The following is a 22,467-nucleotide window of genomic DNA, read 5'->3' as shown; positions in this document are numbered from 1 at the left end:
CCCATTAAAATTAGGCAATTTATTGCAGGACAGGACATCAGGAGTAGCCTAAAGTTGTTTGCTTTCAAAAATATTTTACACAATATCATTGATGTTGTGTTGAATTGGGTTCTTAATAAGAATAATAAACTATATGGTGAATCTACATGATATATATCATGGTAAGATGGTAGATGGTATTTTTTTAACCAAAGTATCAAAACAGAGCATTTCTTGTGAGAGGTAGAAGACTATGAAAGAATAACTTTATAGTTTTCTTTTACAATCACCCTCTGTGATCATTTACATTAGTCAGCCTGGATAGTCCCCACTGTTCCGTTCAGCCTTACTATAATAAGTACCACACTTTTCTCAACTGTGTTTGTACAATAACAGGAGTCACCCCATCTCTCCAGCTCTTTAATAGACAGGGAAAAAACATCAGGTACCGATCAGAAAGTACCCATTTATCAGCTTAATTTCTTTGTGTCATCACTTCCACTTTCAGTAGTTCAATCTGTATCCTGACTGAGTTCTCTATCCTGAATGGATAAAATTGGCATTCAGACCTGAAAATGCATTTTCTGTAAGAGGTGGAGAGACATTGGAGAACCCTGTTACTGAACACTCTATAGCAATGAGTACTATCAGAATATAGAGATATTTAACACTTATTCTAATGAAAGAAAATCACATCAGACTACATTAATAATAATAATAATAATAATAATAATAATAATAATAATAATAATAATCATCATCATTATTCAGTGTTACTAAATCACACTTTTATCTTGAAGAGAATTTTTAGCTAGTTCCGGTCCTTCTGCGGCTAACTGTGGGTATATGACGTAAAATTGGGAGACGGTACGACAGTAGTCTACTGACTGACTGCCGTTAACTGTTGTTAGCCCACCAATGCTAATTGCTAACCCAACGCATCTTTGCCAGCGACACAGGGTTGCCAGGTTGTGGTGCATCTTATCACCCCTTGGCGAGACGCATCAGCGCGCAAACCCATATCATAAATTATAACGACCATCGAACACAACATGGCAACCCGCATATTTTTTTATTGAAAAGCTGTCAGGCGATAATAGCTTCTTTTTAATCCTCAAAAGACTCAAGTTGTCGACATTACATAATCTGTGTAGTGTACACACCAGACGCCATACAAAATGCCTATGGAATATTGGAACATTAACAAAGCTCTAGATACATCAATGAGATAGATATTCAAATCGTGTCAAAAATGTTATGTAACCAGAAAATATGGCACATCACAGACCTTTGTTTGGCATGGTAAATGATGTAGCCTACAGCAGTGGTTCTCAAACTTTTTCATGTCAAGGACCGCCAAAATGTATTTGGCTGTGGACCCCCCCATCTCAGAAATATTTTGTGCCTAGGGATTTCTCAAAAATAGCAGATCTACAAGCTCATAGCGCGGCACAAAGTGACGCGCTATGAGCTTGTAGATCTGCTATATTGTTGAATAGCCAAAGTATAAAATATGGTTAAAGTGGTTCAAATTATTGTATTTTGCTGGGGACCCCCTGGTACCCCCCCCCCCCCCCCCAAGGACCCCTGGGGGTCCCCGGACCCCACTTTGAGAACCAATGGCCTATTCTGCACTTTCAACTGTAATGACTTACAATCACAAGTCATGTTTTGGGAGGATTTATTTACAACCTATTTATTAAATGCTGCATATGATAGAGAGAGAGAGAGAGAGAGAGAGAGAGAGAGAGAAAGGGGGCACTATGGGAGACATGGTGGGGGGGGCAGGGGGGCAATGATAAAGGAATGAGTGTGAGTGTGAGTGTGAGAGTGTGTGCGTGTGTATGTGTATGTGTGTGTGTGTGTGTGTGTGTGTGTGTGTGTGTGTGTGTGTGTGTGGGGGGGGGGGGGCTAGGTGGGTAGTGACATTGGTTCCAGGTAAGGGCATGATGATGATGAATCTTTTTCTTTCCTTATTAGGCTTTTCTCACATAATCAATCCATTTCTTTATGTGTCAAACAATATTGATTGCTTGGGCAAGTGTCAAGCACTTAAATTAACCAACAGCATGCAAATAATCAAAACTAAAATAAGAATTCTATTCATACAAGGGACCATTTGATTTGTTGGGTTTCAGTGCCATCTATTGGATTTCAATAGCCTGCATTATTTCACAAATCGTCCAAATCAAGCACAATTATTCCTCAGTCTTATCATTCTTTTAATATAATAATGATGCAATCAGTATTTCTTCTTTATCATTATTTAAGGCATGGTCTAATATTAAATGTAAGAATTCCCAAATTGTTTTAGAAAACAAAATGTATGTTTCAATGTGCTTCACATTTTTTAACCACCTATTTATTATATTATATTGTATCATATTAATACATTTATCATTTTTACTTTACTGGAGTATTTCCAATTGTCAGTACTTTTACTTCTACTCCTATACATATCAGAGGCAAATGTACTTGTACTCCACTACAAATATTTGAAAACTTTAGTTACTAGTTACTTTGTAGATTTAGATTATTATTACAAAACATACATTACCCACTTTAGCCCTATATACATTTCGCAATGTGACGCATTGTGAGCTTAGATCTGCTATTTTCAAAAGATTTTTATACAATTCATACATCTGAAAACTTGTGAAATGGGACATTCTGCATAATGAGTACTTTCTACTTTTTGGTACTTTAAGTACATTTTTAGACCAATACCTTTGTACTTTTACTCAAGTTAATTTTGAAATCCGGACTTTTACTTGTATAAAAGTACATTGCAGTATTGATACTTAAGTAGAAAATGTGAGTAGGCCTACTTTTTCCATCACTGGTATTGTATTGTATTGTATTGTATTGTATTGTATTGTATTGTATTGTATTGTATTGTATTGTATTGTATTGTATTGTATTGTATCGTATTGTGTTGTATTGTATGTATTGTATTGTATTGTATTGTATTGTATTGTATTGTATTGTATTGTATTGAATGTTATATTCTATTCTATTCTGATGTGTTATGTTATGTTATGTGATATGATATGATATGATATGATATGATATGATATGATATGATATGATTTGAATATGATATGATATGATATGATTTGAATATGATTTGAATATGATATGATATGATATGATATGATATGATATGATATGATATGATATGATATGATATGATATTAAATCATGAATTCCTAAACACTAGGGGGCAGCAGGTGGTTCCATCCACTCCGGGGTAACGGTTTTTTTCCCCCACAACCCACACCAAACGAAGAAGACCCTGAACACGGAAGTGATCCAGAAGCGACGAGGTGAGTGTCTGACTGATCAACCGGCAAATAATGTCCGTTTACATACTTTACACCGTATAGTTTAATCCTATTTATCACCAGGACATAGTGGTGTATTAATAACATGCTATGTAACACCGATCTGGTCCGATCAGTCCTGTAATGGAGTGTTAGAGAGGGAAACAGCCGGTGTGAATGCTAGTTGGAAGGTCAAGCTATCGCCTTAGGGGAACATATATAATATAATAATTAATACATATAACCAGTGGTGGAACTATGTACATTTACTCAAGTACTGTACTCAAGTACAGTTTTGATGTATTTTTACTTTAGTGGAGTATTACCAGTTTTCAGTACTTTTACTTCTACTCCACTACATCTCAGAGGCAAATATTGTACTTTTACTCTACTACAATTATTTGACAGCTTTAGTTATTTGTTACTTTGTAGATTTAGATTATTATATAAAACATACATTAACCACTTTAGCCCTATTTTATACATAGGATATGCTATTTTCAAACATTTTAGTACTTTTACTTTTGGTACTTTAAGTATGTTTTGATGCCAATATTTACTTTTGCACAAGTAGCATTTTGAACACAGGCCTTTTACTTGTAAGTATTTTTATATCGTGGCATTGTTACTTTTACTTAAGTAAAACATGTGAGTACTTCTTCTGCCACTGCATATAACAAACATGAGCCAGACTACTTTACCTTTTAGACTAATTATATGTAGGAGAAAGTATATTATATATCCTGTGAGGGTCAGAAATAAATCTAAGATATACAGGAGTATTGTGAGAATATATTTGCATATACAGTCATAACAGTGGCTCAGATAGAAAGAGAAAGCACTGACTGTGTTGCTAGGGAAGTTTGGGTTTCTTTTTTATGTCCTTTCAACTACTGATGATGATAGACAATCTCTGGAACATTTTACAATCAATGTTTCGGTTGAGAGTGAAAGGTTTCACAGGTACAATACTGTCTGTCATTATTTGTTCATGTTAAACCTCTTTCAACCTGGCATCCCTATGCGTGATGGTGAATAGCAGATCTACAAGCTCACACGGTGGTGTCACGTGATGTACGCTTGTATATCTGCCATTTGTTGAGTCAAAGATCAGTCAAGGGATGATGGAACAAGAAAAAGTAGGGTGCTTCACTTGTGGGATGATTGTGAAGAATAGTAAAAGTGCTCTTGAACAAATAAATCAGGTTTTCGATGATTAATGAATATGAAATAATAAAAGGCAGTTACTGACTGTCCAACTCTTTTCAAAAGGAAGTCTGTGGTTTGAAGTGGCAGTCAAAAAATGTCTTCTGAGTTTACGATGAAGACCCTGATGTTTATAGTCGAAAACTAAAGCCATGTTTTTTCACTGCCACTTCATGCTATGGATGGCCTTCATTTTTAAGAGAGTTGGACTCACAGACTTTTAATATCTGATGATCCTGGGATGATATAGTTGGGTTTTAGATGGCTCACCCACCCTCTGATTTTGATTGATATAATGCTGTGATAGTGATTGAATATACTGATGGTGATTTAATGATCTGATGTTGAATTGACTGTTCTGATGGTAATTGATAACGGTCCGATTATTCAAAGTATTCAGTAGAATAAGTTGCTTGCAGCCATAAAGACGATCCACCCAATATTTAAAAAGGAATTCTATGACTCATTGGCAGCCAGTGCAGAGATCAGAGAGTTGGTGTAAGGTGTTCTTCTTTCTTAGTTCTAGTAAGAACCTCTTTGGTCAGACCTGAGAGCCACATAGTAGTAGTCTAACCGGCTGGAGATAGATACGTTTTTCAAAGTCTTGTTTCGAGATAAATCCTATCCTACTGTAAAGAACGTTTCAGAGCTTTAGCCATAAATGCCCGAAACCCCATATAGGGAGATACATGACCTATTCAATCCTGACCTTAAATTACCTATTCAATCCCAACCTTCCCATATATGGACATCCCCATATATGGAGACAACTGACCTACCCAAGTCTGACGTCAGACTTGCTCCTAGACTTCTATATATGGAGATAACTTGACGTACCCAGCTCTGACATCAGAGACCCCCTCCTGGAGACCCATATATGGAGATAACCGAAACATCCAAGACTGACATCATAGAGAACATAGACCCTATCTTTGGGCATGACTGACATCACTTGCTCCATATATGGATATGACTGACATCACCGTAATCACACCAGCACCGCAGCCAACGACATAAAAGGGAAAGGAATCCCCAGGTTAGTTCAGAATCCATCGGCGATACTCAGCGACATCAACCACCTCTAGGAGACGAAGCAGCGATACAAACCACCGGTAGCTGGCTTTACAACCCATCTACCAAGACAAGAAGCATCAATACAGATCCCAGGTGGCTGGCTTTACAACCCAAATATACACCTTCCACGGATTCGTTCCCACTGATTCCCCTTCTTCCTAGTTTGCCAAGGGGCATCTCGGTTTACTAGTTTTACGAGGGGCATCTCGGTTTACAAAACAAAGACAGTTTTGTCTATACGTCATTTTGTCGCCATCGACCCCACCAGGAATTTACAATCATTAGATTTGATTTTGTGTTTCCTTTCAGTATCTCAAATGAATGAATAGACTAATTCCTAATGTTTACTAATTCCTGTTTTCCTGCTAGGAGGTAAAGATGGTGTTGAGCTTTAAGGAGATTCCTGCAGACAACATTGCGCGCCCCCTGGGCCGCAACGAGGTCATCGGCCTGCTCTTCCGTCTGACCATATTCGGAGCCGTCACCTATTTCACCATCAAATGGATGGTGGACGCCATCGATCCCACCAGGAAGCAGAAGATGGAAGCTCAGAAACAGGTAAATGGAGCCGTGTGTGGCTCCCTTTTTTATTACTATTTAAAAAATAAATAAATGAATGAAATAGTGAAAGTAGCTGATGTAGAAGCTCACAACACATCGAGATGTGACGCCGACGTGTCGTGAGCTTGTAGATCAGCAGTTTTCACAAGTTAGGGGACTGGGGAGACACATTTCTTTTTTGGGCCTTGAGCTAAAACGTTTGGGAACCACTAGACTAAAGTGTTACTCTGTCTGGACATAATGATTGATTCTCTAACTTCTCTTTCTCTCTGTGTCTGTCTGTCTGTCCATCCATCAGGCTGAGAAGTTGATGCGTCAGATCGGTGTTCAGAATGTGAAACTGTCAGAATACGAGATGAGCATCGCCGCTCATCTGGTGGATCCTCTCAGTATGCAGGTACACACACACACACACACACACACACACACACACACACACACACACCCACACCTGATTGTTGAACGATATTTACCAAACATATATACTCCATCCCACTGCGACATGTAAGCTTGAAGATCCGTTATTGTCAGCAAGCGACTCTGTCGTGTGATGTATGAATTAGTGTGTGTTTGTAGAAAGGAGAGCAGGTGAGCGGTCAACTCTCTGACACACACACACACACACACACACACACACACACATACACATGCACATGAGGTAACTGTTCTCTCTGCCATGTAGATAACGTGGCGTGACATCGCTGGTCTTGACGAGGTCATAACGGAGCTGAAAGACACGGTCATCCTTCCTGTTCAGAAGAGACACCTGTTTGAAGGGTCCAAGCTGCTACAACCTCCCAAAGGTAAGACACTATATTCTCTCTGTCTGTAAATATACAAAGGAATGACTGGAATATTTAATTTAATAACTTTCTACTTTATACATTTATAGTGGAAATAGCCGATCTACAAGCTCACAACGCATCGCATCCCGATGCGTTGTGAGCTTCTAGATCGGCTATTTCCACTACTTTTAAAAAAAGTTAACTATATGAACATTTGTCAACATGGAAACGATTATGCAAAATTCTTGCGATTGCAATTTGACGCTAATATAATAATGTGACAACTGACAAGCCTAGAGACAGCCCAGAGAGAGATTGACAGAGATAGAGACCTAGAAAGACAGACTGACATAGACACAGACAGACTATGAGACAGCCAGATAAACATGATTAATTTATTCAGACCAACATAGGAGACACTGGTGGGTCATCATGACTAGGGTTTAATATCCACTGTTTTACCATACGTTGACAGGAGTCCCCCAGGGGTCTATTGTAGGCCCCCTGTGGTTTTCCCTCTACACTAAATATTTATGCAGAAAATAGCAGGTCTAGTAAATCGGCAATATTTGCTGATGTTCATGTCAGAATAGGGATGCTAGGGTTCCGGTTTGGCTGTTGACGAGAACGGTCATGCACATGTGAGCTCCGACGGTTTGCCTCACAGTTACTTCAAAATGTTATCATTTGTTTAAAAAACCTCAACTAACAGAACAATAGTTGGATTATTTCGTCGGTCGGTGCATGGAAACTTACAACCTCAGAAGCAAAAAGGCTACTTTGTCGGAGGATTCTAACGACGCCACATCGTGCCAAACAATGGCGGTCGGAGGTGGACCCCTAACGTTAGAGACGGTGTTGAAAGCGATACGTGAGTGCAAAGATGATTTGTCTAAACAGATTGATGCCAAAACATCCAACATTCAATCGGCTCTCAAGGCGATTGAGAACTCTCTATCAACTTTATCAGACCAAGTTGGAGCAATGGAAGTACGCGTGTCTGCTAATGAAGACAACATGGCGGACGTTCTTCTCCGACTCGAAAAGGCTGAGAAGCAGTTGGGAGACGCGGAAGGCAAATTGAATGATTATGAGGACAGGAGTAGACGAAATAACGTGGTTTTATTTAATATACCAGAAAATGCTGAAGGTCGGGATGCTACTGCATTCCTAGAACGCATTATACCACAGGTCCTCAACCCTATCGTCTTTGAAACCCCGTTTATCGTTGAACGCTGCCATCGCCTCGGTAAACCCATTGAGAACAAGACCAGGCCACTGATAGCAAGAATCCTCAACTTCAAGCACAGAGAAAAGATGCTCCACCGATCCAGAGAGATGAAAGAAGTCTTCCTCGACAAAAGAAGAATATATCTCCACCCTGACTGCAGCGCCGAGACGCGACGCAAAAAGAATGCCTACAAAGCGGTAAAACAGCTGCTGTTGGATAAAAACATCACTGACTATCGCCTACATCATCCAGCAAAATTGCGTGTCGCCCACGGTGGAGCTGTGAAATGGTTCAACACACCAGAAGAAGTGGAGGACTTCTTGAAGACCTTGGATTAAAACTTTTTTTTATTAGGATCATTTTTCAACAGGTTAAACCTAGCGGACATTATGGCAGGACAGCCACGGAACTATTCTTCCTGAAAAAGGAGTGGGAGTAAGTCATATAACTACCTTTACAATGTCTTTTCCCTGATATAGATATGTTTGACTTTTTTTAGTTGACTTACATTACACGTAGAGGGGGATCTCCCTTGTTACAATTGGATTTTACAAGGACTATTTTTTGTTTATATTTCGGATCACCACTTCTGCATTCTCTCCTTTTTTTTTCATCTTTATATACTGGCTCTACCTGATTTATTGTTTATTTTTATTTTTATTTTTTGATCTAACAACTTGCAGAACTATATAACTTTAGAATATATATATATATATTAGCAGGTTGATGGTCTGTTCAAGATTGCTCCACCGCTAGGTTATTTGTTTTGCCTTTTTTTTTCTGTTACAAAAGCTCCCTAACATGGTGAATTTGATGTTTCTTTTATTGAACTCTGGCTCGAATTTAACTTTTCAAATATCAGATGTCTTCAAATGTTGATCTGTAGTTTTTGTTTTGTTGGGGAGGGGGGGAATAATTTTGACCGATGTTGTGATTTACTACGAATGACGTTATTAGTGATGATGCCTCCATCTACATCAAACCTGACATCCTTATAGGCACTCCAGTTATTGAATTAACATAGTAGAAACCCATTTGGACTACTTTTTCTTATAGTATAATATTTGATTTTAGAATTGATAAGTTTTTTAAAAAATAACTGGGGTGTCTAGACTTATTATTTTGTTTAAATATGCTTGGCCTACCATCTTGCCCATACTCCTCACTCCTTTAATTTATATAATTGTATTTTGCTGTTGCACATAACGGTTAGGCTATAAAGTATATGCATACTTCTACATATTTTTTATTTTTGCTAAGTTAAATTATTTTGGGGACTATTTTGACTTCTGATGTGCTTTGTGTAGATTTAGCAGGGAGCAGAGAGAGGGGGCGGGATTGGAATGCTAAGAATGTCTACAGGCTACACGGGGATGTTGCTAGACTGCAGTGTCAGAATTGACCTGTTTTTTTTTGTGGTTAATTGGCGCCATCGTCAGGCGAGGTGTGGATATGACTTTTTCCAAAAAAAAACAAAATAATGGGATTTCTTTTCTTCTCTCAGAGCTGCAGGATGGAGGCTTCAATTCACTACTTTATTTCACTACTTTATTTCAAATCTTTTTATTTTTGTTCTGTATTGAGGTTGGTATTTAGAGAGATGAATAGTAACTGTGAGGGCAACCTTACACTAGGTAAGAGTAGCCCATCTAATGTTTGTTTTTCTGTTTTTCTGTTTTCTTGGGGATATTTCATGGGCTCCTGGGGATTTGAATGGTCACTACTTGGGCTCTCTATTGTATTTTAATAGCTACAGCTCCTTATTCATGACACAATACCTGACTCATAGCTCACTTTACAGTATTGGAATCCTGTTGCGCTGTGCTCCTGGCTGGGAATTTAATATCATAATATGCTCCATACTAATTTAAATGACTAGTGAACTAAATTTTGTCTCCTGGAATGTAAAGGGAATTAACTCTCCAATCAAGAGGAAGAAAATAATTACTTATTTAAAGAAATTATCCACAGGTGTTGCCTTCATTCAGGAAACTCACCTTACTGATCTGGAGCATATGAAGCTAAGAAGGGACTGGATCGGCCACGTCTTTTTTTCCTCCTATACTACTAGTGCACGTGGAGTTGCCATACTTGTAAACAAAAACATAATGTTCAAATTGAACTCAGTAAAAAAGGATAGGAATGGCAGATTCTTGCTCTTAGATTGTGTTTTGAACTCAAACAGGGTAACATTAGTAAACATATATGGTCCCAATCATGATGATCCATCATTTTTTAGTGACCTTCTCTTGAAACTAGCAGCAGTCGAGGGCCAGTGCCTTGTCGGAGGTGACTTCAACCTGGTTTTATCCCCGACAGCTGACCGTTCTCAACCAAAGACACTCACACCATCCAGAGCAGCCTCAGTGTTGAACCATGGTATGAAGGACTTAGGACTGTGTGACATTTGGCGTACACTTAACCCCAATGGTAAGGACTTCAGCTTTTATTCTAATACACATAAATCCTATAGCAGAATTGACATGTTTTTAGCGCCACAAAATATAATTACAAGGGTAACGAGCTGTGCTTATTTACCAGCTGCATTATCTGATCATAACCCAGTAAAGCTGATTTGGAAAATGGAGTCTGTACGGCCCTCCTCGTTTCGATGGAGATTTAAATCATTCATGTTAAAAGATCCGGATTTTATCTCCTCTATGAACACTCAAATTGATCACTTTCTTGAGGCTAATTTGAACTCGGCTTCTCATGCCAATGTATGGGAATCGTTGAAGGCTTATATGAGGGGTTGTATTCTGTCTTACAGTGCTCATAAATCAAGGGAAAAGAGAGAAGCCTTATTAAAATTGGACGTAGAAATTAAAATGCTGGAACAGCAACATTCTCAAACTAATAGAGTGGACGTTTTTAATACTTTGACCTCAAAACGGATTCAATACAATAATTTGTGCACTAATAAGGCGGAGGCTGCTTTGGCTAGGACCAACTATCACTATTATGAATATGGAAATAAAACAAGTAAGCTTCTAGCATGGCAAATTAAAAAGGAGGATGCAGACAGGATTATTCACTCCATTGTTAACGAAGAGGGCAGTGTTCTGACTGGTTCAACAGAGATTAATGCTGAATTTAAACTCTTTTACGAAACATTATATAAATCTGATCATGGCACCATTAATGCTGCTGCAGAGCGTTTCCTGGAGGGCGTACCTCTTCCTCAGATCAATCCTGAGGATAAAGAATGGCTAGATGCTGATGTAACTGAGGAGGAGGTTCTCCTGGCCATTAACTCTCTGCAAAATAATAAAGCCCCTGGACCAGACGGTTGTTCAATTGAATATTTTAAATCATTTTCAGATAAATTATTACCCCCATTGACAAATATGATTAAGGAAGCACTGGACAGTCAAGCCCTCCCACCAACTCTGGAATTGGCAACTATAACATTATTACCCAAACCTGACAAAGATAGACAAAAATGTGGCTCCTACAGACCCCTAAGTCTTTTAAATGCAGACTACAAGATAATCTCTAAAATGGTCGCAACCAGATTGGAACTGGTCTTGCCAAAAATAATCCATCCTGACCAAACAGGATTTGTCAAGGGGAGGCAAGGGTCAGATAATGTTCGCCGCTTGTTCCATATAATAGATGCTGCTCAAAGGACAAAGGAGCCCACATTAATAATATCAATGGATGCGGAAAAATGTTTTGATAGAATTGAACCTAGCTTCCTGTTTCAGACTCTTGAGGGAATGAACTTTGGAGAAAAAATGATAAAATATATTAAGACCTTTTTCAATGCGCCAAGGGCTCAAATTCTTACCAATGGACATCTGTCGGACCCCTTCTTGCTCTCTAGAGGAGTTAGACAGGGTTGCTGCGTCTCTCCCATGTTGTTTACGATCGCCATTGAACCGTTTGCCCTTGCAATTAGAGCTAATGAAGCTATTTCTGGTGTTAAATTTGGTACAACTGAACATAAACTGTCCATGTATGCTGATGATGTATTGATTTACTTGACTGATTTGGCCGATTCAGTCCCTCCACTGTTCCAGTGTTTACAGGAGTATAGCGCAGCTTCGGGTTATAAAATAAATCTAACTAAGAGTGAGGTTCTTCCTTTAAATGCACAGGATACAAATGTCAGAGAACTTATTGATCCACTTAAAACGTGTCCTAGTGGTTTCAAGTATCTGGGTATAAATATTAGAAAAGAGCGTGATAAGGTTTTTAAAGACAATTATTTAAGACTATTGGAGAGAGTTAAGATCGATGTTCAAAGATGGACTGACTTGCCTTTGTCCCTAATTGGTCGAGTGAATACGATTAAGATGAATGTGTTGCCAAAATTTATCTATCTGTTTCAGTGCATCCCATTGTCTGTTTCCAAAGGATTTTTTAGTGATCTCAACAAACCCATTTCCTCCTTTTTGTGGCAGAACAAAACTCCACGTGTCAAATTAAGCACACTCCAAGCCCCCTATAATAAGGGAGGCCTAAATCTCCCTAATTTTAGATATTACTATTTGGCTTCGCAGTTCCGCCCTTTATGGACATGGTTACACCCTGAGGTTGGTGAGGTCAGGTGGCTGCATATAGAACAGGTAGAGCTTGGTCTAACCCCTCTGAAGATCGTTCCCTTTTTGGGCTCAAAGAAAACCCTCTCCAAAATTACAAAGAATCCTATAATATTGAGCGCTTTTGAAGCATGGCAGGAGTCCCATAAATTATTAGGTAAAGATACATCTCTGATGAGATTGACACCTTTATGGGAAAACCCTAATATTCCATACCCCATAGCTGATGGTACATTGAAGAGATGGGTCAATAATGGAATCAGAACTGTGGGGGATCTATACAAAAACGATATATTGTCAAACTTTCAACAATTGTCGTCCAAATTTAACCTGCCCAGACATGACCTATTTAAATATCTCCAAATTAGACATTGGATTCGAGAAAAATCTACAGACTTTCCAAATATCCCTAATAAATCCCCTTTGGAGGATCACATGGCTAGTACACTTGTTACCTCCACCAAAGGTCTAACATCCTCCATTTATAGTATTATAAACAAAAATCTGCCAATTTATAATGCAATGACTTTTAAACATAAATGGGAGACAGACTTGGGATGCACTTATGATGATGTGGATTGGCAAAACATTTTAGAGAGGTCCCAGAGAGTGTTGATTTCAACAAAACATAGACAGATGCAATTTAACATTTTTCATAGAACTTACTTTACCCCACTCAGATTGCACAAGATGGATGGGAATATTTCCCCTCTGTGCCAAAGATGTAAAGTACCAGAAGGTAATTTGGTTCATATGTTGTGGAGCTGCCCACACTTAGATGATTATTGGAAGTTCATCTTGTCCAGTGTCTCGGAGATCGTGGAATCTGACATTCCACATGACCCAAGAATATGGTTACTGGGGGACGTCAATCCGCTCAATATAAATTTTAATAAAAAATATTTCGTGTCGCTCGCCAGTACAGCCGCGAAGAAAGTCATCCTAGTGAATTGGAAATCCGAAAATTCACCTTCACAGAGACACTGGTTAAATGAACTCTCATCCTATTGCACACCAGAAAAGATATTGTATAATGTAAGAAGAAAACCTGCAATATATCAGAAAATCTGGGGTAATTTCTTTGAAGTTCTTCCATCACTATCTCCTAACAGCTGATTTTTCTATCTCCTCTGGTTTTTATTATTATTTTTTGTTTGCTTTATGATATTTGATACTGTCTGAAAGGTGTTGTGAAAAAAAAAAAAAAAAAAGGAAAATAAGAGAATGTTGAGTGTTGAGTAGTGTACCATTCTGGGAAAGGGGTGGGGGGAGGGCATGGGAGGACTGTTTTTGTATTTTTGTCTTATTTCTGTTTTGTTTTTGTGTATTGTGTCTTTTTCTTTCTTTTTTGTATTTTTTATTATGTCTTGTTTACAAAAAAAAAAAAGAAGAAGAAATGTGATAATGATGTGTACGTTGTACATTGTCAATAAATAAATCATTATAAAAAAGAATAGGGATGCTAGGGTTCAAATGGTTAAAGCGGCCCTATGTAACTTTGTTTAATGAATAAAATGTAATTTTGTCTGATTTGTATGGTAGAATATGATAATACAATATAACTTAAACAATTGGGGTGGTTGTATTTTGTCTCCCTGTTCTTCTATTAAGACATTTGGATCGTGTCAAAGGTCATGTCTCACCTAGACACAGGATCTGACTAAAATTTTGACATGTTGGTCTAGATTCAATTTATCCTCTGAGCAAGCAGGCAGGCTCTATTAGCTCGATGGTAAAAGTGTCAGCACTTGCGCAGGATACCGGGTTCAAATCCAGGGTAGAAGAGGAAAGTTACATAGTGCAGCTTTGAACTTGTGGGACAGGAAATAAATGTAGTCATTTATTTTTCTAAACTTGACCGTACAGTACAAAGTCTCTAAACGTTGTTGTCCTGGTAACAGGTGTGTTGCTGTACGGCCCCCCCGGCTGCGGTAAGACGCTCATCGCCAAGGCGACGGCCAAGGAGGCGGGGTTTCGCTTCATCAACCTGCAGCCGTCCACGTTGACGGACAAGTGGTACGGCGAATCCCAGAAGCTGGCTGCCGCTGTGTTCACGCTAGCTGTCAAACTGCAGCCCTCCATCATCTTCATAGACGAGATTGGTAGTTAACACACGTGCACACACACACACACACACACACACACACACACACACACACACACACACACACATACACACACACACACACACACACACACACACACACACGTGTGTGCACACACACAGTCATTTTATTTGATTTAATAAATTACATTGACATGGATATCACAATTACATTGGACAAACCAGGTGCATTGCTTACGTGTTTTAGCATGCATACACATTCTCAACACTTATAAATAATAATAATGTATAATAGTCCACACAAGGCTTTTCTTTAAAAAAACTAAAAACAAAAACAGTTAAGTGTACAAATAAAATACAGGGGAAAAAGCCAGATAGTCAGAATGAAATGAATCTAGATTCAGAGCTGCGCTACTAAACAGCAGAGGGCGCTGTTTTTTCTTTTTTTTAATAACGGGTTCCCAGATTAGAATGAAATACATACAGTACAATGTATGAGCTATAGAGCAAAGGCAAAAACTCCAAAAACCAGGCGGTCTCCAGCAAAAGTAGTTAATGTAGCATCACAATCATTTTAATCACTTTATCCGTTTATACGTTGGCTATTCAAAAATAGCAGATCTACAAGATCTACGAGCTTCATCTGCTATTTAAAAAAAAAAAGAACTTGAAAGTGTTTGAACATTTTGAATAATTTAGAACTTTCTTTTAACAAAAGTCTTCTCTTCTGGGGGGTCCCTGGCACATTTTCATATGGGGGGTCCGCGGCCAAATGCATATCAATTTGTGGGTCTGTGGCACGAAAAAGTTTGAGAACCAGTGCCCTAATGGTCTCGGATATTTATTTCATAAATGCAAAGGTTAAAGCCTTAATATGTGATTTCTTCAACTGGTTGGCTGTATGTAGAACCGCAAGAACATTGGTTTGGTTTTAGAACGATAATACCTAGTCATGAGATTTTACTTAGCTTTATTCCATGTTGCTTGTGTAGTTGCTCTACTAGAGCTCTGCCGTCTTAAGAACTCATTGCTAGAGTGATAATGTGTGTGTTTTTAGATTCGTTCCTGAGGAATCGTTCCAGTAACGACCACGAGGCCACAGCCATGATGAAAGCTCAGTTTATGAGTCTCTGGGACGGACTGGACACCGACTACAACTGTCAGGTACACACACACACACACACACACACACACACACACACACACACACACACACACACACACACACACACACACACACACACACACACACACACTCTTAATCTGTTACTATATAATATTTCATTCTGACAGGAGAACTGAAACATAATACCAATTAAGGTCGCTCTCTGTCTGTCTGTCTGTCTCTAGGTGATCATAATGGGAGCTACTAACCGTCCTCAAGATTTAGACGCTGCCATCCTGAGGAGAATGCCCACTAGGTTTCACATAAACCAGCCTGTAAGCACACACACACACACACACACACACACACACACACACACACACACACACACACACACACACACACACACACACCCCTGTAGGTTTCAGCTGTTTGTGTGTGTGTGTTCCTACAGAGTCTGAAGCAGAGAGAACAGATCCTGAAGCTGATCCTGGACAATGAAAGGGTAAGTGTGACCTTTTGAACTCGATATGTTTATACGGTGAAGCATCCATACACTTTAACCATGTTTTAAACGGACCCATTCATACCTAGTCCACAAACCAAGTTTTCTTTTTAATCAAATCACACTCTTGAGGATTATTGGTGTGGCGATCGGTCTTGTTTGCACCGTTGTCTTCCTCCGTTTCCAAAAAACAAGCAAGGACAATGTTTCATTGTAAACATAGAAATCTGGCCACCGGATGTGTGCTGGTTTCTGTTTATTAGTGACCAAAAAGTAAAAGAACACAGGTCAAATAATCCAAGACAATATACAGTACATTATATCGTCGCTGTCAGATGGAAACCATGCATCTCCATATTTAACCTTTTTCCAATAACAAAAAGGTTCTGACGTTTATGCAAATTTGAGACTGAATTCACAATTGTATTTCAGGTGGAGTTGTCTGTGGACCTCGGCGACGTTGCCAAGGAAACCGAGGGCTTTTCAGGAAGTGACCTCAGGGAGGCGTGTCGCGACGCCGCACTGCTGTGTGTCCGAGACTTTGTGCACACACACAATGACAGGTAACACACACACACAAAACCACACGTAACACACACAAAATGACTGGCAACACACACACACACACACACACACTGTATACCAGGGGTCTAGGACGCCTTGGCTGAGAGCGAGATAAAGCAGGGACCCCCATTATATATTGAATAAAATATTTATTTTTTCATAGATTTCATAGGCAGCTTCAAAGCACTATCATGTTGGATTGTGTATTTCCAGACATTTAACCACGCACTTAAACAATACTTTATAAACTTGACCTTTCACTCTGTACTTAGTCTGCTCTTTTTTCCCCCCCTATACCAAACCACTTTGCCGAAAATAGCCGATCTACAAGCGCACAACGCCTCACAGCGCGAGGCGTTGTGTGCTTGTAGATCTGCTATTTTTGGCTAAAGCTCTCAGAATAGGGATGCTTGGTTGAAGTGGTTGATGTAAAAATTCCAGAAAAAAATTGGCGCCCTGTAGTAACTCTGAGGACCCCCTAGGGGTCACGGGCCCCCTGTTGAAGACCTCTGCTGTATACTATATGGCATGTACAGTATATTTTAAATTGGTATTAAATATATTTCTCTTCATCCGAACCCCAACTCTCTCTGTCTGGCTCCCTCTCTCTGTCTGGCTCCCTCTGTCTGTCTGTCTGTCTGTCTGTCTGTCTGTCTGTCTGTCTGTCTGTCTGTCTGTCTGTCTGTCTGTCTGTCTGTCTGTCTGTCTGTCTGTCTGTCTGTCTGTCTCTCTCTCTTTCTCTCTCAGTGAATCAGAAGACATGATCATCCGTCCCATCCAGCAGTCAGACCTGCAGAAGGCCATCAGTAAGATGAGGAAGTCCAAAGCAGCCGGGGGCCAGGGAGCCCTGCTGCACGCCGCACTGGACTGAACACACACACACACACGCACACGCACACGCACACGCACACGCACACGCACACACACACACACTAGACACATATACTGTACAGCAGTGGTTCTCAAGCCTTTTCATGTCAAGGACCCCCAAAATGATAAGTGTTTGGCCGCGGACTGCCATCTCAAAAATATTTTGTGCCAGGGACTCCCAAAAGCAAAGATTTGTGCAAAAAGGAAAAAAAAAGAAATTCTACACATTTTCAAGATTTTTCACTTTGTGACACGCTATGAGCTTGTATATCTGCTATTTTTTAATAGCCAAAGTATAAAATATAGTGGTTAAAATTATTGTGATACTATATTAACCCCCCCCCCCCCCAAGGACCCCTGGGGGGTCCCCACTTTGAGAGCCACTGCTGTGCAGAACAATAATGAGAAGGGGGGGAAAAAACTACCACACACACATACTGTACATACGTACAGAATAAATATACAGTACTGTACATAAAACAGAATGCACACATCCTGTACATACATGCAGCATACTGTACATATTTGCAGTATACACACACACACACAGACACACATTATATGCAGTCTACATCAACACACACGGTCCCCAATGAACACACACACACACACACACACACACACACACACACACACACGGCATGCATATGTGTAATTCATTTAAACATGCACTCAGAAGAAAATACTCACTTTTCACAGATGACACACACACACACACACACACACACACACACACACACACAGAGCAGACTTTGGTTCGATTCTCTGCTAGTTAGTTTTGTTAGTTAGTTAGTTAGCCTGAGTGCTGTTAAGTTTACCAACATGTACTGTACATAGTTACATGCCATGTCTATTATTTGTTTTGCATTGTTGTACAAGGTCGGACCATACAGATAAAAGTATAGAGGGGACGTTTCCGTTCATAGCAACACAGTGCGTCCGTGTCCAACACAGGAGAGGGAAGTAATCATGATCAGAAACGGCTGAGAAACTGCTAAAAAACACCTACATCCCTGACCTACTAGGCTGGGTTCTGGATCAAAACAGTTAGTTGAAAAGAATAAAAATCTGCACACCAGTATTGCTGCTCCCATAAAAGCAATTATTTGACCCATTAAGGCCTGAGGCCGATTCTACAAAAAAAAACCTATGTTGCTACATCAGTGATTCTCAAACTTTTTCATGTCAAGGACCCCCAAAATGATATGTATTTGGCCACGGACCCCTATCTCAAAATGTTTTGTTCCAGGGACCCCCAGAAGCACAGATTTGAGTTACAAATGTTCGCTTTCATAATATATATTGAAAGATTTGCACACATTTTCGCGATTTCGAGGGCCTCCAGCAAAGTAGGCTGATGTGAACAGGGGCGCTTACGACCTATTCTCTATACTTTTATATGTGTGTGTCTCACAGATGTTATAAGGAAAGGACGGCATCCTCTTGTTCTACAATTACGTGTCCATTTGTCGCCCGACGAAAATAGCAGATATACAAGCTCGCAACACGTTGAGACGCAAACGCGTCGGGAGCTTGCAGATCGCCTGTTTACGTTGCGCGACACCAGCTCGCATCAAACTATAAATCGGGCTATAGATCCTTTTCACTCAAAGGACAATGTTTTCATAATAAGAATTATGCTTATTAATTATACATTTTTATTATTATGAATGGTTTGATTCCCCTTCACAGCCAGCGCATGGCCATATAGGTAGGAGGCATATTAAAGTGTCCTTGAGCAAGACGTCATAGCCCTACCTTGAAAGTCGTCGGTTCGATATCGTCCAGTGTGAATTGTGTCCATACAGAGAAGTGCCCATGAGCAAGGCACTGTACCTGTACTGTCATGTAAAGGCCTTCTGGATAAGAACATCCACCACCATGTAGCTAAAACATACACAATTAGAATATGAAGAAACTGTCATGTAAATATAAATATTCACATTTAGCTCAATTTTCACAGTTGTAAAGGGATTTGACGAAGAAACCCTGTAAAGAAATACATGTCATATATTTCAGAATATATAAACCTTCCTGACATTTCTGTTCAGTATGGCAAATGTCCATTTAAGTTGTTCCACATGTAAATGATGTTGAGTTGGACAGTGTGTTAATGTTACTTTGTTCTTTGATGAAGCGGCACAATATTCAATGGGATGATGCAAATCCTGAATCCAGAAAAAAATATTTTATTCAGGATGATTTTTTTTTGTAGTGTCATGAGTACACTGTGCATTTTGTTCTTTTTCCAAGTAATAAAATGTTCAAATGAGCCTTAAGTATTGATCTGCCAGTGAATGCTGTAGGTAGTTTTAGCTTGAACAAGCTTAGTTTTCTACACCAGTGGTTCTCAAACCTTTTCATCTCAAGGACCCCCAAAATTATATGTAATTGCCTGCGGACCCCCATCCCAAAAATATTTTGTGCCGGGGACCTCCAGAAGCAAGGATTTTAGTTGAGAATGTTTAATATATATATATATATTCAAAGATTTGCACAAATGTTCATGATTTTTCAAAAATAGCAGATCTACAAGCTCATAGCGCGGCACAAAGTGACACGCTATGAGCTTGTAGATCTGCTATTTTTGAATAGCCAAAGTATAACATAGTTAGTGGTTAAAATTATTGTGACGCCATATTAATAAATTTAGCTGGGGACCCCCTGTTACCCCCCACAATGACCTCTGGGGGTCCCCGAACCCCACTTTGAGAACCACTGTTCTACAGCAGAGTGTGGAGTGACCAGAGGACAGTACTGACTCACCAATGCAGTAGAATGCAGATTGACAATTCACGGACAACCGTGTGTTGTGTCCGCGCGCATCAAGCCCGATTTATACCTTGTCGTACCGCGGTGTCGAGCATCGAAAATAGTCAACCTACATGCTCACGTGAGCTTGTAGGTTGGCCATTTTGGGCGCGCGACACTGTTGTACGACGAAGTAAAAACAAAAAAAAAGTACTTGTAAAGTTTTGAGCACTCGTCCAATTAAGCGACCATCCGTTTTCAACCAATCCCACGCAGCGTCGAAACATAACAGCTTTCACTTTTTTCCTACATGCCCTGCAGAGGGAATCAAACCCTCAACCTTGGTGAACCTGTACCCTGCTCATTGAGTCACAAGGGGTGAAAGAAGAGGGTTTTTTCTTTTCTTTTTTTACTTTGTTTATCTCTATGTGAATATGTATAAAATTATGGTAATATTGCATTGTTGTTGATTTCTGACAAATATTGGGACTAGATATAATCTGGTCATTTGTTTGGCTTGGTTTGACACTGAAGCTGATGTGCTTTTTCTTCTGATGTCGAGGAAATAATAAACAGTGGATATGACTTGTTTTTTGTTTTGCACTCATCCATTTCCTTTCCTCAGAAAGGGGGGGCTTCCAATTTACAGCAATACATTTTTTGGCAGCGATGAATGCAAGGTTACTCAATTTTCTTTGGTAACTGTCGCCACATTGATGACAAAGGAACATATATCCTCCCAAAACGGGACAAGTCTATGGCAGGACCATAAACTATGTAAGAAAGACCCTTTTTTTCTCTATTACATCAACACAAAAAGGACATTTCAGGGTGCATAGCGTTCAATTTCACTGTATATGTTCTATGTAGGATCTTAAATTGCTAGTTTGTCTCCAATTATATGATTCAGAATGTATGCTTGACCATATCTTTACCCACTCCTCATTGATGTCTTCTCTCAAATCTGTCACCCATTTTGTAGACAAAGTATTAACTGGAAAAGCCTCCATCAGACCATGGTACAATTTAGACAGTAATTTCGCTGTTTTTTCTGTTTGTCTCAGGATCCTCTCCATTGTAGAGGGTTCTGGTTCGTCAAGTGTATCCTGTGTGGACTGAATAAAACTTCTTAGTTGTAGAAAACAAAAACATTGTGAGTTATATATCAAAATGTCTAAAAGAAAGCAACATATTTTTTTTATATAAATTTGTGAAAGTTGAAATACGTTTGTCCACCAATTCAAATATACTACCATTGAAAATAAAAGGTAATGTGTTTTTTCCCCCAAATGGGAGCATAGTAGTCCGCTTGCCAGAATGTGAACCCGGACATGTTGAGTACACCAAGGTTTTATGTTAGAAATGTTGAGTATGGGTCCCCAGCATGTGGAAACTGCCGGATGCTAACTTGGATATGTTGAGCAATTTTCAGAATTAGCATAATTAGCTTTTATTAGCATAATCACCTATATGGACAATATTTCAGCAATAGTCCCGGGCCTTAGGGATATTTTCGCGCTAATCAGTCTTAAATGCACCAAATTTGGCCCAGATGTAGCCCAGGGCATGCTCTAATGATTTAGCTAGGGCGCCCCATAGCGGCCAAATCCAAAATGGCCGCCATGTAAAACGGTTTTGGCTGTAACTTTTGAACCAGATGAGCTACAAATACAAACTTGGTGTCTATTTCATGTTTTTTGACCATTGCAAACACATTGGAATGCTTATCATTACGATTGGGTGTGTCTGAAACCCTAATATGCATATTTCCAAGATGGTGGCTATGTGAAAACGAGTTATAACTTAACCTTTGACACTTTTGGCAAACTTGGTGTTGATTCTTTTTAAGCATTAGAAACACATTGGAATGCTCCGATTAATGATTAAATCTATCTAGAGCACTC

General features: G+C 39.4%; 1 protein-coding gene across 1 annotated transcript; it reads left to right on the top strand.

The window, feature by feature from the left end:
- Window positions 1-3,253: 3,253 nt before the first annotated feature.
- Window positions 3,254-21,148, top strand: atad1b (ATPase family AAA domain containing 1b). Its single transcript, XM_080455166.1, has 10 exons — window positions 3,254-3,305; window positions 5,952-6,140; window positions 6,442-6,540; window positions 6,826-6,946; window positions 14,605-14,805; window positions 15,826-15,932; window positions 16,119-16,208; window positions 16,328-16,378; window positions 16,811-16,941; window positions 17,690-21,148. The coding sequence occupies exons 2-10, from the start codon at window positions 5,961-5,963 to the stop codon at window positions 17,811-17,813; spliced, it is 1,104 nt and encodes a 367-aa protein (XP_080311292.1). The 5' UTR covers window positions 3,254-3,305; window positions 5,952-5,960; the 3' UTR covers window positions 17,814-21,148.
- The last annotated feature ends 1,319 nt before the right edge of the window (window positions 21,149-22,467 follow it).

This window comes from Gymnoscopelus braueri (assembly GCF_963280865.1).
Source record: "Gymnoscopelus braueri genome assembly, chromosome: 17".
Classification (NCBI taxonomy): domain Eukaryota; kingdom Metazoa; phylum Chordata; class Actinopteri; order Myctophiformes; family Myctophidae; genus Gymnoscopelus; species Gymnoscopelus braueri.
Note: the sequence above shows the minus strand (reverse complement) of the source record. Positions and strands in the feature narration are given on the sequence as shown.

What these genes read in the sequence shown, in the direction of transcription:
- atad1b (XM_080455166.1), top strand. Translation starts at nt 5,961, where the DNA reads ATGGTGTTGAGCTTTAAGGAGATTCCTGCAGACAACATTGCGCGCCCC. An exon ending in GGTTTCACATAAACCAGCCT is followed by an intron (nt 16,209 to 16,327) that starts GTAAGCACACAC and finishes GTGTTCCTACAG; the next exon opens with AGTCTGAAGCAGAGAGAACA. An exon ending in TGATCCTGGACAATGAAAGG is followed by an intron (nt 16,379 to 16,810) that starts GTAAGTGTGACC and finishes ATTGTATTTCAG; the next exon opens with GTGGAGTTGTCTGTGGACCT.